This window comes from Salvelinus fontinalis, chromosome 2, assembly GCF_029448725.1.
Source record: "Salvelinus fontinalis isolate EN_2023a chromosome 2, ASM2944872v1, whole genome shotgun sequence".
In the NCBI taxonomy this organism is placed as follows: Eukaryota; Metazoa; Chordata; class Actinopteri; order Salmoniformes; family Salmonidae; genus Salvelinus; species Salvelinus fontinalis.
Window position 1 is genome coordinate 39,349,747 of NC_074666.1, and position 17,360 is coordinate 39,367,106.

Below are 17,360 nucleotides of genomic sequence, written 5' to 3' on the forward strand. Positions count from 1 at the left end.
CAGGTTCGGGAACGCGTACGCACAATGCCCCCTCACATGCGATACGTGCGTTTTGAACGCCGATGGAGGAATAAATAAACCCACTGCTTTGAAAGAAGCACTAAAATTAGGCAAATTGCCTTCACTGAGGAGGAACTGTAACAACTACCGTATTTTTTTTAAGTGCATAGGACATGTAATGACTTATCCAAAAATATATAAAAAAATATATCGCGGCAGGGTAGCCTAGTGGTTAGAACGTTGGTCTAGTAACCGAAAGGTTGAACGTTCGAATCCCCGAGCTGACAAGGTACAAATCTGTCGTTCTGCCCCTGTTATCTCATTGAAAATAAGAATTTGTTCTTAACTGACTTTCCTAGGTAAATAAAGGTAAAATCACAAGCGGCCGTAATCGGCGCATAATTGGCCCAGCGTCGTCCGGGTTTGACCGGGGTAGGATATCTTTGTGAATACGAATTTGTTCATAACTGACTTGGCTAGCAATTTCTGAATATAATCCGTTACATTTGCTAGTTACCTGCCCAAAATAGTCATTAGTAACATTACCGAGTTTGGTTATTCCAAAAGTTATCAGATTACTGACAAAAAGGATCCATCAAACATTTGGTATGTTCAGCTGGAACAACATTTAGGCCTTTTTTCAATGCTGAATTGAATGTCATTGAGAAAACAGATGTAATCTTTCGCAAACATTCTTACCGAATTGTAATGAAATCCAAAAAAGTATCTAGTTTTTTAAACTGTAATCGGATTATAATATTTCTGCTGGTAATTTAACTGATTATGTTTTTTAAAAATCAGATTACATGTAACCTGTAACTCTCCAACCCTGATTAACATATTATACTATTACAAAAAAATATACTGAACAAAAATATAAACACAACATGCAACAATTTCAAAGATTTATAGTTCACATAAAGGCCGTAATCTACGGAGTTCACATGACTGGGCAGGGGCGCAGCCATGGGTGGGCCTGGGAGGACATAGGCCCACCCACTTGGGAGACAGGCCCACCCACCGGGGAGCAAGGCTCACCCAATCAGAATTAGTTTTTTCCCACAAAAGGGCTTTATTACAGACAGAAATACTCCTCAGTTCTATCAACTGTCCGTGTGGCTAGTCTCAGACGATCCCGTAGGTGAAGAAGCCGGATGTGGAGGTCCTGGGCAGGTGTGGTTACACGTGGTCTGTGGTTATGAGGCCGTTTGGACGTACTGTCAAATTCTCTAAAAAGACAATGGATGCAGATTATAGTAGAGAAATTAACATAGAATTATCTGGCAACAGCTCTGGTGGACATTCCTGCAGTAAGCATGCCAATTGCACACCCCCTCAAAACTTGAGACACCTGTGGCATTGTGTTGTGTGACAAAACTGCACATTTTAGTGTGGCCTTTTATTTCCCCCAGCACAAGGTACACCTGTGTATTGATCATGCTGTTTAATCAGCTTCTTGATATGCCACACCTGTCAGGTGGATGGATTATCTTGGCAAAAGAGAAATGCTCACTAACAGGGTTTTAAACAAATTTGTGCAAAACATTTGAGCGAAATAAGCTTTATGTGCGTATGGAAAATGTCTGGGATCTTTTATTTCAGCTCATGAAACGTGGGACCAAAACTTTACATGTTGCGTTCATATTTTTGTTTAGTATATATGGATAAGGCCTTTAACCATGATTAAACAGCACTCTTAGCGTTCATCAGGAGCTTGGCATCAATGGTGAGATTCTATGGCTTAAATGTGTATATAGGACATCAAGCACCCATGCTAAAAATATCCACTGTAGTGGATTTCACTCAGAATGAGAATTAACCATTTCAATACCTGCAGAGCTGTTCAGTTAAGCTACATGCGCAACAATCAGTGGTTTTAAAGACATATCTGGGTACATTAAGCAAAGTAAGGTTCAATGCATTTAGCATTATTTTGTAGGAAGTGCTTGTTCTGATTTTGTACCTACTACCTACTTTGGCTTGTTGCAAATTATCAAATGTAACATTGACCCAAGGAATCAATACCCCCATAGGTTAAGTTTACTTGGAGGTCATGAGAGGTTTTCATGAAGTAATGTCAAACTTCTTAGGCTACTTACTGGGTTCAGAAAAGTATTCATTGATTTGCTCTAGTCATGTGTGTGTGAGTGTGTGGACAGTGTGCATGTGTGCACAATGTGTGCAGGGCCGGGTCCAGGCATAAGCGATCTTGCACAGGGGCCCCAAAAGGCTAGAGCTGGCTCTGAGTGTGTGTGTGTGTCTTGGAAGCAGCTGCTGTCAATGTTTCTGAAGAACAATCACGCTCTAATTAATTGCCAAACAGCTCTTGGACGAATTTTGGCATGACATAAATGACAAACGAGACAATTTAATGTGTGTGTGTGTATGTGTGCGCGCACGCACAAGAACAGCATACCATCCAACTTATAGTTCTGTATTTCACCTTACTTCCAATGTCATCATGGATGCAGTATTTGACATATAACTGAGCTGAACATTGTTCATGCTGAGGGTTTGTCCATGTGAAATGAGGTCCAAATCAAAGTGTATTGGTCGCGTACACAGATTTGAAGATGTTATCGCAAGTGCAGCAAAATGTTTAAGTATTTAGCTCCAACAATGCAGAAATATCTAGCAATACAATAACAATACACACATAATCCAAAGGTAAAAAAAATAAAGAAGAACAAGAAATTAAGACATTTAAAAAAAAATAATATTTAACCTTTATTTAACTAGGCAAGTCAGTTCAGAACAAATTCTTATTTACAATGATGGCCTACACCGGCCAAACCCGGACGACATTGGGCCAATTGTGCACTGCCCTGTGGGACTCCCAATCACAGCCCGTTGTGATACAGCCTGGATATCAGAAAAAGCAATGTCAATGTGAGCAAAGGTGTTCGTATTTCACCTGCCTTCCCACTGCTGCAGAGGCCAGCTCTAAAGTGTATAATTTCATTACAGAGACGCATCACCAGGCCTCTCTCAAAACCACTTGACTGGCGCTGGATGTAATATCTGTGGCGACAGGAGAGATGTACTCAGGCATCTCAATATAATCTGGTTGCAGAGAACCGCCCAAAACTGACAGTCCAAATCACTTGATGGTGTGGGTGCACAGAGCAAGGATTATTTTTGGGGTGTCCGAGTTGATCTAGAGTCTCCCAATCCATTGTGAAAAGGAGGTCTATCAGAAGACCATTAAAGGCCCAGTGCATTTCTATCAGACCTCAGGATAAGACCCAGATGCAGACAGGTCAAAGTAACAAAAGTTTATTACAAAAACAAGGGGCAGGCAAACAACAGGTCAAGGGCAGGGAGAGGGCAGTAATCCAGAGCAGAGTCCGAAAGGTACAGAACGGCAGGCGGGCTCAGGGTCAGGACAGGCAGAATGGTCAAAACCGGAAAAACTAGAAAACAGGGACTAGAGAGCAAACAGAAGTACAGGGAAAATGCTGGTAGCCTTGACGAGACAAGACGAGCTGGCAACAGACAAACAAAAAACACGGGTATAAGTACACAGGGGATAATGGGGCAGATGGGCAACACCTGGAGGGGCGTGGAGACAAGCACAAAGACACGTGAAATCAGAGTGTGACAATTGAGGTTGGAATACTACTACAAATTTGTGAAAATTATAATGCCCTTTAAGTGTAAGAGCTGTTTGAAAAGATCGCCTGAAATTTCAGCCTGTTTTGGTGGTATGACATCACCAGGCAGTAAATGAGTTAATAGTTAGGGTCGTTTTCAATAAAACATCACAATAAGGTGCAGAGCATTCAATTTGCCTGCTGGGGGGGGGGGGGGGGGGGGGGGGGGGGGCGCTGGACCAATTGTGCGCCGCCCTATGGGATTCCAAACACGGACGGTTGTGATACAGCCTGGAATCGAACCGGGGTCTGTAGTGACGCCTCTTGCACTGAGATGCAGTGCCTTTGAACGCTGCACCATTCGGGAGCCATCCTTTTCATCTAAGGCAGGACTAAGCTTCGATTGGCCACTCCAAACCTCTGTAGTCACCTGATTGGTAAGAACAACCTAAACATGAAGGAAATGAAAGCTCTTCTAAAGGAAACTGGCTTCCGCAGAAACAGTATGTTAAATTAGTTGGGTTTAAATTGGGAGAGGTATATGATTGGCTGAATTGCAAAATGTGCTGTAAAACTTGGCCCTAACCATTTCTGTTAAATAACTGATGTACAGTTTAAGGAGAGGTACGATTTTTATTGTTATTTGTAGCATTTAGTCAGTGCATCGCAACAGTCCTTCTCACCTAAGGCAGGAATAAGCTTTGATTGGCTGCTCCAAACCTTTGAAGTCACCTGATTGGTAAGAACAACCTAAACACGAAGGAAATGAAAGTTCATCAAAACGAAACTGGCTTCCGCAGAAACATGACAGAGGCAAAAACAAGACAACAGGCAAAATGTATTGTGTTAATCATTTCACCCTGAGAGAAAAAGTAAAGGTTAAAAGTCCTCTTCAGTTTCATTAATGCAGTGGAATGTTCTGAGAAAAGAAGAGTTTGGTGATGAATAAAACACATCCCTCCTTAACAAAACATTAGTGGCACCCTCTTTTTTCCACTTCAATTGCTGTCCCTTACAGCTGTGAGGCTGGGGGACCCAAAATGATTGTGTAGTGTTTATAATTTCCTGCCTATGTGTTGATGCTCCATCCATCAGCAATACAGCCGGTATGCTGTATTGTAATTTCAGACAGAGACGACATTGGAGATGGCATTTAGACTAGGTTATTATGTGGACTTGGGAACCGAGTAACACAATAATAGGTTTTGTGGACTTAGGTATTGGTAGACATACAGTAGGAATGTACTCAGCAAACATAGAGACAGGTCCTGTGGGCTTGCATCAGGATGAGTCATACTCTCCCTCTCTACAGCAGAGCAGCAGAAAAGAACTCCAGCTCTCCACAATCAGAGGATCATTACCGGTATGACTTCAACCTTTTCTTGTCCAGGGACCCCCTCCCAGGCAAACCGGTGACCCAGGGACCCCCATCCTACCTTAGCCCACAAAAAAAAAATCACATGCCTTGTCTTATCATCAGGTGAGTGATAAATGGCAAGGAGAAGTAATGACCATTTTTTTTATGAAAAGATTTGGTAGACAGTATTTCATTATTTTGACCTCCCCACATTATAATTGGAAAAGGAAAACTAAACTCTAACATCGCTGACCCCCTGCAGTACCTCCATGGACCCCTAGGGGCCCCCGCTCAAATTGGAACAGGTTGTTCTGTCCACCGGCTTTGTTGTTTCTCCTGTGTGTCCTCCAAGGGGTCCCTGAGTGCCGCCAACCAACAAATTACTAGAACAAAGTGAATTTGCTCCAGGGCTCATAAGATAACTCTTTTGCTGATTAACAACTGTGCAGCGCCATCCTGGCATGGAGCGGCCATTCCATTTAGATCCCAATCTACCTGGCCGCTTAAATCAGCATTGCACCAATAAGAGCCTTTTTATCTCTTGGAATGAGAGTGCTTAGTCTAGATGCGCGGTTGGATTGGGACCAGAGATGGGACGTTGTAAATACTGAGTAGAGACAGAGAGACACAACGCAAGTCTGGTGAGCATAGTTTTGGTTGGGCTTGGAAGGATGGCTCAATTATGGCTCTATACATTATAGTAGTTTGCAATAGGGAGTAGGTAGATAGGCTCTATAAATGATGGGAGGATGTGGTTATAACTGGACTCTTCTTGGTTGTTATTGCTCCTTTAAATGTGTTTATCAGACCTAGAAAATAGTTATCACCAGATAAAAGGAAGACGGGTTAAGAATACAGACGATGGAGAAGACATTAGTGAAAGTCTGGTGAGGCAGCAAGGTGGACAATGTCAGGTCATACTGCGACATTGCGATTGGTGGCCATCTGGATGAGCTGCTGGGCGAGGCTGTTCCGGAGGCGGGTCCTCTGGGAGAGGTCATCAAAGCAATGGTGGAACAGGAAGGCAATGCTGTCAATCACCACCAGCTGGACCTGGATTTGACCAATACAGGGGCCCAAGTTAATATACAAAAGCCACAAGCAAAGTATTTTATTGATGCTGTCTTTGCTGTTCCAGTTTTTACTATTCTATTTTGCTCCAGCCAATCCAGACATTTAGCCATCATTTTCTATGCGCATTTCAGTTAAGGAATTCCATTTCGACTCGTTACTTGAAATTGACTGGAATTGAAATGGAACAGAGCCCAACCCAAAATGGAGGTTGTAGAAATAACCCCTTTGGATTTTATTGGTTGGATATTTTGGGATCAGTGACAGTATTGGTAGGGATTAGTACCTCAGGGTGCTGAGCCAGGAAGTCAGCCAGGAGATACATCTCCGCCAACAGCTCCACGTAGTCATGGTAACGGACGAGGACGAGGGTGGAAAAGATTGTTTCCACAGTCAGCTCCTTCAAGGCCTCCTGCTGCTCTGGAGAAGGAAGAAATTACGACAAATAAATCAGAGACAGTGAAGTAAAACATTTCTCCAATTAAGCTTGAATCTAAGACGGAACCCTTTCTTCTCTAAACCGTCTCTATTGTTGAACATTTTGTCATGGCTCACACATAGTGTAGCGATTAAAAGGTGTGACGAAACGACCAAGCAGTGATTGAATGCAACAGTACTGTTGATCCCCTTATGTCAGCATTTACCAAATAGCAGAACAATACTACAGTTTTTCATCAGTAAACCATTCTCTTCATAGCCTAGTATGTATGACAATGTAGTGACATTGCGCCAAATACGTTCAATATTTGAAAGTCTTTCTTAAAACTACATTGTTGGTTAAGGGCTTGTAAGTAAGCATTTCACTGTAATGAGAATTCGGCGCATGTGACAAATCAAATTTTATTTGAATCATAAGCACTATATAGATGCTTAAGAAATCAGTTAAGTCATCCTACATGATAGATAATATAAACGTTTAGTCTCATTGTTTTTGTTCTGTCCTGTACTTAGTTACGTGCATCCTCTGCTAGCAGCCCATAGTGGTCCACAGCTGCCTGGGCTAGGTCCACAGCCATCTGGACCAAGAAGCTGCCCTCTGTGTCTATGTACAGAGCCTTGCCTCCCAGCCCCCCAAAACACATAGGGATGTGCACATCTACTGCCAAATGGATACTTAGGGACACAGAAGGAGGGGTTTAGGTGTGACTGTATGGTACAGTTATTTTACTGTGTTATTATTACATTATATGGAATAGGTGAGTAACTCTTCCACACAGAGGTACCAGAGCTTACCAGAGATGGGTCTTTCCCACTCCAGGCGTCCGCAGACCTCAGTGGTCTTCCCCACCGGCAGGCCCCCTCCCAGGGCTGTGTCCAGCGCTGAGCAGAAGGTGAAGACGGTGCCCAGCTCCTGCTCTGTCACCAGAAGCTCCTGTGCCGTCAGCCTGCCTGCTGCTGCTCTCTCCTGGCCAGACTCAGACCTCACAGGCTGCAGCACCTCTACTGCCTCCTCCTGGGAGCCTCTACAAATACAAACACAGGGATGGAGCTGAAGAGGAAAAGATAGACAATCTTGAAGGGGAGAGATACAAATGTTAATGCACTGTAAGACACATTGGGGAATAAAGTTGGCACCACATATTGACAAAAACACTATATTTGGGATATTTAGGTGTAATGCGTTTCACCCAGTTCATGTCCTGTAACTGTATTATAATCTAGATTATATGAGTACATGGAGATTATAAGAGTACATGGCCATTAACGACAGATCGTTCTTCAAGGTGTTCAAAGGTTCATATATGACCTGCAGGGTCAAATAATAATCACAGAGGTTAAATAGGGTGCAACAGGTCAGCACCTCAGGAGTAAATGTTAGTTGGGTTTTCATAGCTGAGCATCAGAGGTCGAGACAGCAACTAGCTGGACAGCTGTTTTATGAGTCGAAAATCTCTGTTTATTATTTTTGAAAATTAAATGAAACAATATATGAACACAATTTCTTCTTCTGAAAACAAAAAAAGCTATCAGAACTCTGAATATATGTACTTTTTACAAGGTCTTTATATAATGTATTGTCTGGATTCCCCAGAAGAAAAAATAGCTGTTTTTAGCTAGCCAGCTAACTGACATTCAACACATCTTATTTACCTGCAGCGACCCACCTGGTGGCATCTTTAGTTGGAGCTGAATGGAGCAGGATAACTGCTTTGACGGTGCCCTGCCCGGTGCGATTAGGCATCATGAAGAATGAAGATTTACCTGCTCAGTTGCACTGGTACACTATAGAGAAGAAACTGCAGAAGATGGAGAAGCTGCTCAAGAAAGGTAAAGCAAAACAATATCATCATCATGCATTACTTGTGTTGAGTAAGCATTTGTCATCCCTACCTACTAGTACCTACCCAGTGAATTTGGCAGTTATGAATAAATGGTTTCCTAATGAAGTTTATCATCCATCAATTTTTCTGATGCCGTGCTATAGGTGTGGATGTGGACTGTGTCAATCACTTGGGATAGACACCTCTGTTCTGTGTCTCTCTCCTGGGCCGAGCAGGTGTTACTGAGCTGCTACTGCAATATGGAGCTGACACCAACCAGTTAGAATGACAAGTCATTCACACACTGCACATGAATACTCTCTCATGTCTCCTCTCTTTTAGACGTAAAGTAAATACTTCAAAGTTTTGTAATAGAAATTATAATATGCTAATAAGCGTTTGAGTACAGCACGTTTTAGTACAGCTCGTTTGAGTACAGCACGTTTGAGTACAGCACGTTTTAGTACAGCATGTTTGAGTACAGCACGTTTGAGTACAGCTCGTTTGAGTACAGCACGTTTGAGTACAGCACGTTTTAGTACAGCATGTTTTAGTACAGCACGTTTGAGTACAGCTCGTTTGAGTACAGCACGTTTGAGTACAGCTCGTTTGAGTACAGCACGTTTGAGTACAGCTCGTTTGAGTACAGCACGTTTGAGTACAGCACGTTTTAGTACAGCATGTTTTAGTACAGCACGTTTTAGTACAGCACGTTTTATGTGTTTTGAATGGCACCATACTCTGTGTGATCTATTTTTCTGTGTAGTCGCTGTGAAAACAGGAGCACATGGCCGTGTTCTCCTGTAAGACGAGGCCTGCTGGACGCAGGGGGGGGGGGGGGGGGGGGGGGGGGGGGGGCCTGAGGCTCTATGACCAACAAAGGCAGGAGCCCCCGAGACTGGGCCTAGGCTGGGTCTCAGGAGCACATCGCCAGGGTTAGCGCTCAAAGAGTCAGGGTACATTTAGCATGGAGAAATGATCAGATACATGCTGTATGCACTACTAAACTCTCTCTCTCTGTCATTCAGATGCTTGAGTTCCTGAAGGACTGTGTGTCCCACATGTACAGCCTGTCTCAGACCCTCCCGCCCAGGGAGCTGCACCAGACCCTCTCCTCCACCCTGTTGCACTCCCCCTCTCTACTGGAGCTCCTTAAGTCCGGGTGAGCAGCCAGGGGGGGTCCTACATTGATACTCCCCATTTTTTAGGGTTTGTTTTCTGAAGTCTGTCAGTCACCTTTTCCCCATTTCTCCCATGTTCCAGTGGTTCGGACCTGCACCTCAACCGAAAGATGACCAAGCCTGTGATACAGTTCGGAAAAGAACATAACGGTTCAAACATGGATTCACTCTGGCTCAAGATCAAACTTTTGCCTAAATCAGTGATGTTGATTTAAGACAAAAAAAAATTGCATTATGTGCCCACATGTCATATTAGGATTTGTCTCTATATCATCGACTCATATGTTGGATAGTGTTGGAGTTTATTTGGATAAACGCATCTGCTAAATGACATATAGTGTGGTAATATTTTGGAATGGCAGTATTGTGTATCTGGATGAGACTCAGTGACCAGGTGTTTTCTTGCTGGGCCCAGTTGTCTATAGATAAGCCGGGGCATGCATTGGGTCTTCTGGCCTCCCTGCCTGTGATTGTGGACAGTGAGTTAGGGCAGGGTGACAACGAACCTCTCCTCTCCTTCACCTGTGGCTCCTTCATTACCATGACCAAGTAAGACCACTGGGGCCTGGAACCACATCTTATATAACTCCTATGGGATCGCATCAATTAAGAAGCTACAGTCTTTGATTTGGTCCACTAAGCTGGATGTTACATCTGTCAGTTACAGCTGGAAGGGATGCATGGTCACTTTAAAGAAGTCACTAAATTGATCACTAACATTTTGAAGCTGAGCCATTTGCTCGTGTTCTGCTTTTCAGTGCAGTCATATCTGACTAAAATCATAACATGGTATTAGAAGTGCTTCAACCTCGTTAAATATATGACAGGAGCGATTATTTCACAGAAAATAATAATGTTCCTTGAGTTTTATCAGAGTTTAGAGTGCCGAAAAGTAGCTAACAGCCAACTACTCTCTCATATCTCTTCATTAAGCAGAGCAACCCAAGCGGAGCCGTTGCTATGGAGACTCACAGACTCAGAGCCGCTATGAGCAAAGCGCACGCAGAGTGAGCTGCACGAAGGGAGCGAGTGACAGACATCAAGGAGCAGCTAATGGATTTACTAACAGAGGAAGTTATTTCTGATTTCGGGTTTTGGGCAGGGCCTTAAATTTGGCAAAAGCAAATAGGCCTGGGTAGGATAGTGTCTGAATGTCATGGGCATGGGTAGGACTCAGGCTTAAAATGCATGCCTGCGCAGGGCTTTACTACCTGGATCTGCTGCTCATTGAGCTAGAGTTCTCCAGGTGAGAAGACATCAACAAAAACGTTTTGAACTTTTTTAAACCCCTTAAAAAATAATATGAAAGAACTGCTGCGTTGAGTTTCCACTAGCATTCCTCCAAATGATAGTTTTCTACCTAAATCACACCTGTCATTCCAGTAGTATTGACGCTGTCGTCTAGGGATATAGGGCCTAACCCAGTAACAGCAGTGTGACTGTCTGTTACATCCCCACCTGCTTCAGCTGATGACAGTGGGCATGTCCAGTGACCTGCTAAGGGTCCGCCTGTTGTTTGAGAGGGTCTACAGGAGCTCCCTGCACAACTTGCTGCACCAGAGGGTAATCCCCACCAGTCACACACACACACACACACACACACACTTTTCAACATTTATCTGTGTTTTGTACTTAAATATTTGGATAAATGAAATGCATGCTTATTTGTGCTCCTCCACACCAGCGTGCTGAGTTCCCAGTGGTGCGTGCTAAGACCATGCTATTGGTGGTGCTGCAAGTGTGTGAGGCTCTGCTCTACCTGCATGGCCGGGCTCTGGTGCTGCGAGCTCTCTCCCGATACAACGTCCTCCTCACACACCCCGGCATAGCCAAACTTTCCGGCATCCACTTCATGGTGCCAGGGTAGGGAGAAGGAACAAACAAAACACATGCTGCCCAAAACTTGCTCTGGTAGGTATTTCCTCCTCTTTTTCCCCTCTACTTGGTTGGCGCCCCCCCTTGGTTGTGCTGTGGTGGAGACCTTTGTGGGCTATACTCGGCCTTGTCTCAGGATTGTAAGTTGGTGGTTGAGGATATCCCTCTAGTGGTGTGGGGGCTGTGCTTTGGCAGAGTGGGTGGGGTTATATCCTTCCTGTTTGGCCCTGTCCGGGGGTTTCTTCGGATGGGGCCACAGTGTCTCCTGACCGCTCCTGTCTCAGCCTCCAGTATTTATGCTGCAGTAGTTTATGTGTCGGGGGGCTAGGGTCAGTTGGTTATACCTGGAGTACTTCTCCTGTCTTATCCAGTGTCCTGTGTGAATTTAAGTATGCTCTCTCTAATTCTCTCGTTCTCTCTTTCTCTCTGAGAACCTGAGCCCTAGGACCATACGTCAGGACTACCGGGCATGCTGACACCTTGCTGTCCCCAGTCCGCCCGGCCTTGCTGCTATTCCAGTTTCAACTCTTCTGCCTGCGGTTATGGAACCCCTACCTGTCCCAGACCTGCTGTTTTCAACTCTTAATGATCGGCTATGAAAAGCCAACTGAGATTTATTCCTGATTATTATTTGACCATGCTTGTCATTTATGAACATTTTGAAAATCTTGGCTCTCTCTAATTTTCTCCTTCTCTCTTTCTTTCTCTCGGAGGACCTGAGCCCTAGGACCATACGTCGGGACTACCGGCCGTGGTGACTCCTTGCTGCCCTCAGTCCGCCTGGCCTTGCTGCTATTCCAGTTTCAACTCTTCTGCCTGCGGTTATGGAACCCCTACCTGTCCCAGACCTGCTGTTTTCAACTCTTAATGATCGGCTATGAAAAGCCAACTGAGATTTATTCCTGATTATTATTTGACCATGCTTGTCATTTATGAACATTTTGAAAATCTTGGCTCTCTCTAATTTTCTCCTTCTCTCTGAGGACCTGGGCCCTAGGACCATGCGTCGGGACTGCCGCCCGTGGTGACTCCTTGCTGTCCCCAGTCCGCCTGGCCTTGCTGCTATTCCAGTTTCAGCTGTTCTGCCTGCGGTTATGGAACCGCCACCTGTCCCAGACCTGTTGTTTTTCAACTCTTAATGATCAGCTATGAAAAGCCAACTGAAAATTATTCATTATTATTTGACCATGCTTGTCACTTATGAACATTTTTGAACATCTTGGCATAGTTCTGTTATAATCTCCACCCGGCACAGCCAGAAGAGGACTGGCCACCCCTCATAGCCTGGTTCCTCTCTAGGTTTCTTCCTAGGTTTTGGCCTTTCTAGGGAGTTTTTCCTAGCCACCGTGCTTCTACACCTGCATTCTAGCTGTTTGGGGTTTTAGGCTGGGTTTCTGTACAGCACTTCGAGATATTATCTGATGTACGAAGGGCTATATAAAATAAAATTGATTGATTGATTGATACTTTGTTTTTCAGTTGTAGTCCTTGCACCTGCAATGAAATACTAAAACATAACATAAACATGTACAGTTGCGGTCAAATATATTGGTACCCTTGCACGATTCACTATTTCGTCTAAAATAGGTTGAAATTGAAAAAAACTGTTGGACTTGAGGATTATAACAAATACCGTTTTGATGTCATATAAGCAAACCACATACCCGTGAGTCCAAATGTGCACTTCACATTTCCATATTTGAAAACTCATGTCATTTACAGTATCAACATTTATGATTGCTATGTTTGATGCAGACATGTGTGATACCCCATGTTGTCCTGAACAGAGTGAGCCTGTGTTTGTCTTATTGTGAAGAAAATTGACCGTGGAACACACACTTGAATGCACTCATGACTCCCTTCTATGCGCACCAAAATTACAATATGTTTGTATGAAGTGCCTTGAAAGCCTAATACTGTAAGATGTTATTTTATAACTTAGTTGGCCATTTGGCAATAGAATAAGCTTTCAAATGATTCCCACCTGACCTAGATTGGGATTAATAATGGAACGTTTCTGGATTGTGTAAACAACAGTAAGTGTGATGTGGGGATACAGGGCTGTGTTACAAACAAAAAACTACAAGCGTGCTTGCTTCAGTTCCTCAGAGGCAAAGCTAGGAGAGCTCAAAAAAGCACCTTATAGTTGAAGACTCTTCTTTGAGTCATAAAAGTGCATTGAGATTACTTAGGAACTGTACACACTTTGGAGGTGTGTGGCAATTTGGATACACCAGTTAGACCTCTCACTCAAACCCTTGTAATTGTTTTTTCTTATCTTGCACCTACTCAAAAAGTTACATTAATATTCTTATTATGTTAATGAATGTATCCAGAGTATTTTCAGATTTCATTATTGACAAATGCTGTGAAAAGTACAGTAAATGTAAAATGCACATAAAATCAACAGTGGAATGTTTAGATTCAGTCTTGTGTCAGGTGAACTGTTGTGTCTTCACCTTTGGTCTGATAATTTCCCATTAATCTCCAAAGTGTTCTCTTTCAATTGCTAATCTAGAAGAAAAAAAAGAAACGCACACCTATTTAGGCGAGGTGCTGGCTAGCGGAGTAGAAAACTTGAAAATAAAGGAGAGCCACACACTAGGAGCTCAGATGCAAAAATGTAATATCCAATGTTTCGACAGCCAAGCTGTCTTCTTCAGGGTATAATCACAAACACTGCGGGATGACTCGTTTATATAGTGTCAAAAGACACACAGGTGTCTGTAATCATGGCCAAGAGTGGCCTAATATCATTGGTTAATTCTCAAATATTAAAATGGCATACAAAAAACAAATGTATAGCATATGATCATAGGTTCATTTTAGACTACCCAAGCTTATAAACAATTACAATGGCAAAGTCACAATAATCACAAGAATGGCTTCAGATCAAAGTCTAAGTTGAGACCAAAGGGAGCAAGGGTCTTTAAGTTAAAGATCCAGGCAGCCTCTCGTTTTAACAATAAATTATCAAGGTCACCCCCTCTCCTAGGGAGGGTGACATGTTCGATGCCAATATAACACAGAGACGAAATCGAGTGGCCTGCCTCCAAAAAGTGGGCCGCAACTGGGTAAATCAAGTTTTTGCACCTAATGGTGCTACGATGCTCTGAGATACGTACTTTTAATTCGCGCTTTGTTTAGGGTCTATATCCCTCGTTATAAGATAAATAACTGCCTTAGTGGAGCACGTAATAACACCTTTGATTGGATCGATTTCCCTGTTTGTGGGTGTTTGAAGGATCTGCATTTATAAGTGCCATTGCATTGAGCACAGCCATTACACTTGTAATTTCCATCCAGTAGGGGGAGCAAATAGACGTTGTTCAGGAATATCTTGGGGTGGTAAATCAGAGTGTACCAATTGGTCTCTGAGATTTCTGCCCCGCGAGAATACGACCAAGGGAAGGTCCGAAAACACATTACCGAGATTATCATCGGATTTTAGAATGTGCCAATGTTTGTGAACGATTCCCTTGTTCAGAGCGCTTTGAATAGCTGGTAGTTAGAATGCAAGAATGCGTCTTTTTGCGAGACTGCCCTTGAAAAAGGTCATGTCTCGTTTTGTTTTGAATTTTCTCAATGGCATTATTAATCTGATCATTTTTGTACCCCCTCTCCTTGAACTTTCTTTGCGTCTCAGCCATATTTCTGTCGAAATCTGATTGTTTTTTGCAAATTCGTTTGATTCGACAGAATTGGCTGTAGGGCAAACTTTTTCAAGTGAAGTGGGTGACAACTGTCAGCCCTCAACAAACTGTTACGATCAGTAGGGTTCCTGTAAATATCAGTGTATAGAACATTATTTTCACACAAGATCAAGAAAACTGATCTGACGTGTATCAGATTGCATAATCAAATGTTCAGAACAGGAGTTAAGAAAAGCATGGAATGCCTGGAGCCGTTTTGCATCACCCCTCCATAGAACAAAAATATCAATATACTGTTTCCAAATAATGATGTTAGGCAAGAAAACATTTTTGAGAGGATTGAAAATAGACTGTTTCTCCATGTAACCCACATACAAATTAGCATAGTTAGGAGCCATGGGGGATCCCATAGCAGTACCCTTCGTCTGAATAAAGAAATCATTTAGAAACATGAAATAATTATGTGTGAGTACTATTTCAGCCAATGTTATAATGCATGCCCTGGAAGGTAGTTCATTAGGGTCACGTTGCAGAAGAAAATGTTCCATAGCTTCAATACCGCCCTCGTGTGGAATATTTGTTTGTTTTTCATCCTTAGGTAAATTATGGAAAGATTTGGACTCCTGTTTGTTCTTAGGGAGATGAGCAACATCTTTTTCAACAAGTCTGCAATATGTCTCGATAGAGTGATTGCGATTGGTTGGAGGTATAAAATAACTATTGCTTCTAAAAGGAGTCGGAGTATGTGCAGGTGAGCAACGTACTGGTTCAATAGAAATGTCAGGATTAGTAAAGTATTCCCTTAAACGGATGTTTCTAAAAAACTTAAACATGTCTACCTTAACATCAAAATCGTTGCACTGGGTTGTAGGCACAAAATGTGACCCTTTATTAAGCAAAGAGACATGGGCAGGGCTCAATATCTTGCATGATAAATTAAAGACACTCAGTCCCGTGGGTTCTGGGAACCGTGTGAACGGTCTCCTCTGCCTCTGATGGTCGTTTCTTCTTACCCCGTCGGGTGCGGCATCTCGTCGATGCGCGTGCCTGCGGCCACCTCCGCCCTTCGGTCCGTCCAGTCTCTCGTTGAATAAAAAACAACCAATGGAAGCCGATGAGGCGCTGGTTGTAGAGCATTGGTCAGACGGGGGTGGATCGAAGTAAGCGATATCCCTCCTGCGTCTGCCATGGAGAGGAGGAGCAGGACCTCCCTTGTCAGGGTTTCTCCAGAAGTAGACTTTATCCTTTATCCATGCTTTTCTGAATGAAGCGCAGAATGTGTACACTGAGCAGAGGGGAGGAGAAACTCTAGTAGAGAGCACAGGGGGAAAAATGGCAGCTGTATATATAACTCAGGTAACAGAGTTCTTTGACTTCTAAAACATGGCAAACCTTTGGTAGTGAATTGCATACAAGTTTAACTTCATCGCCTAATGTGTGCTGCACAACAGAGACTCGCCAATAGAATGCTATGGACTCAACAGTTCCCACTTTCTCTTGTGTGCTCTTTACAATGAACATGTGACTGACTCAACTGTTCTAGGGGACTACGTTAAGCTTCATAATGTAAAATAATGTGACAAGTGAAATAAAGAATGCAATCTGCTTTATCTCCTAACATATTGCAAGTTGACTGCAAGTATTAACTTAAAGTAGCTACAAATATTAAAAATGTATTGAAAAACGTCAAATAAATAGTTTTGAAGGTATTTATGGTATTGAGAAGTCATCCTGTGCCTTTTTCCAAATACCCCAGTATACAGTATATGAGGCATACTGCCCAAGCCTGATGGTCTACACAAAATACTACTATTCCCAGAGTACATTTCACCTCCCAGGGTGCAATCAAGCCCCCACTGTTCGGTCTGGAGCATAAAGTCACGAGCTCTGCTGGTCGGCTACTGCGTAGCAACCTAGTGGTGCCTAAAGCCCTGGTCTGCCCTAAACCTACGTAAGAATTTTTTTTTTTGTATGATCAAGTTCAATCCCTACCGTGAATTATTTTAAAGTTCGTACAAATCGAGATATTTTATTAAATTGTGATCCATTCTTATTACAAATTTGTCATCACACAGGACCACATGCTGACACAGACCAATCAAAGGTCGGCAAGCTACAACAAGGCTCCCGGTTCTCTCTCAGCAGGATGAAAACAGCTACATCAACCATGAGTGATTTTATGGTGCCATTCAGCAATATGGTGGCTTTAAATTCAAATACTTCCGGGTTCATACACCATTGGGAGTTTTCCATAGGTATCGTGGATGACATCAGCGATATCCCTATCTACTGGTTATAATGTCTATGGGTGCAATACTCCGCCCAGGGCTGCTGGCTGGCTGGCTAGCAAGCCCAGACGAAGTAGAATA

The 17,360-nt window shown here is 43.1% G+C and overlaps 1 protein-coding gene across 2 annotated transcripts in view; it reads right to left on the minus strand.

Annotated features, from left to right (window-relative positions):
- Positions 1–3,833: 3,833 nt before the first annotated feature.
- Positions 3,834–17,360, minus strand: part of LOC129818477 (DNA repair protein RAD51 homolog 3-like) — a 28,926-nt gene continuing 15,399 nt past the window's right edge. The window contains exons 1-7 of one of the 2 annotated variants that reach the window (XM_055874418.1): positions 9,519–11,507; positions 8,127–8,258; positions 7,255–7,484; positions 6,308–6,441; positions 5,872–6,003; positions 4,277–4,343; positions 3,834–4,023 (exon numbers count right to left, since the gene is read on the minus strand). In XM_055874418.1, coding sequence (XP_055730393.1) covers positions 3,986–4,023; positions 4,277–4,343; positions 5,872–6,003; positions 6,308–6,441; positions 7,255–7,484; positions 8,127–8,206 — 681 coding nt within the window. In that variant the 5' untranslated portion in view covers positions 8,207–8,258; positions 9,519–11,507 and the 3' untranslated portion in view covers positions 3,834–3,985. Of the gene's footprint in view, positions 4,042–4,276; positions 4,344–5,871; positions 6,004–6,307; positions 6,442–7,254; positions 7,485–8,126; positions 8,259–9,518; positions 11,508–17,360 lie in introns of those variants that run through there. The other variant, XM_055874407.1, reaches the window with a different exon arrangement.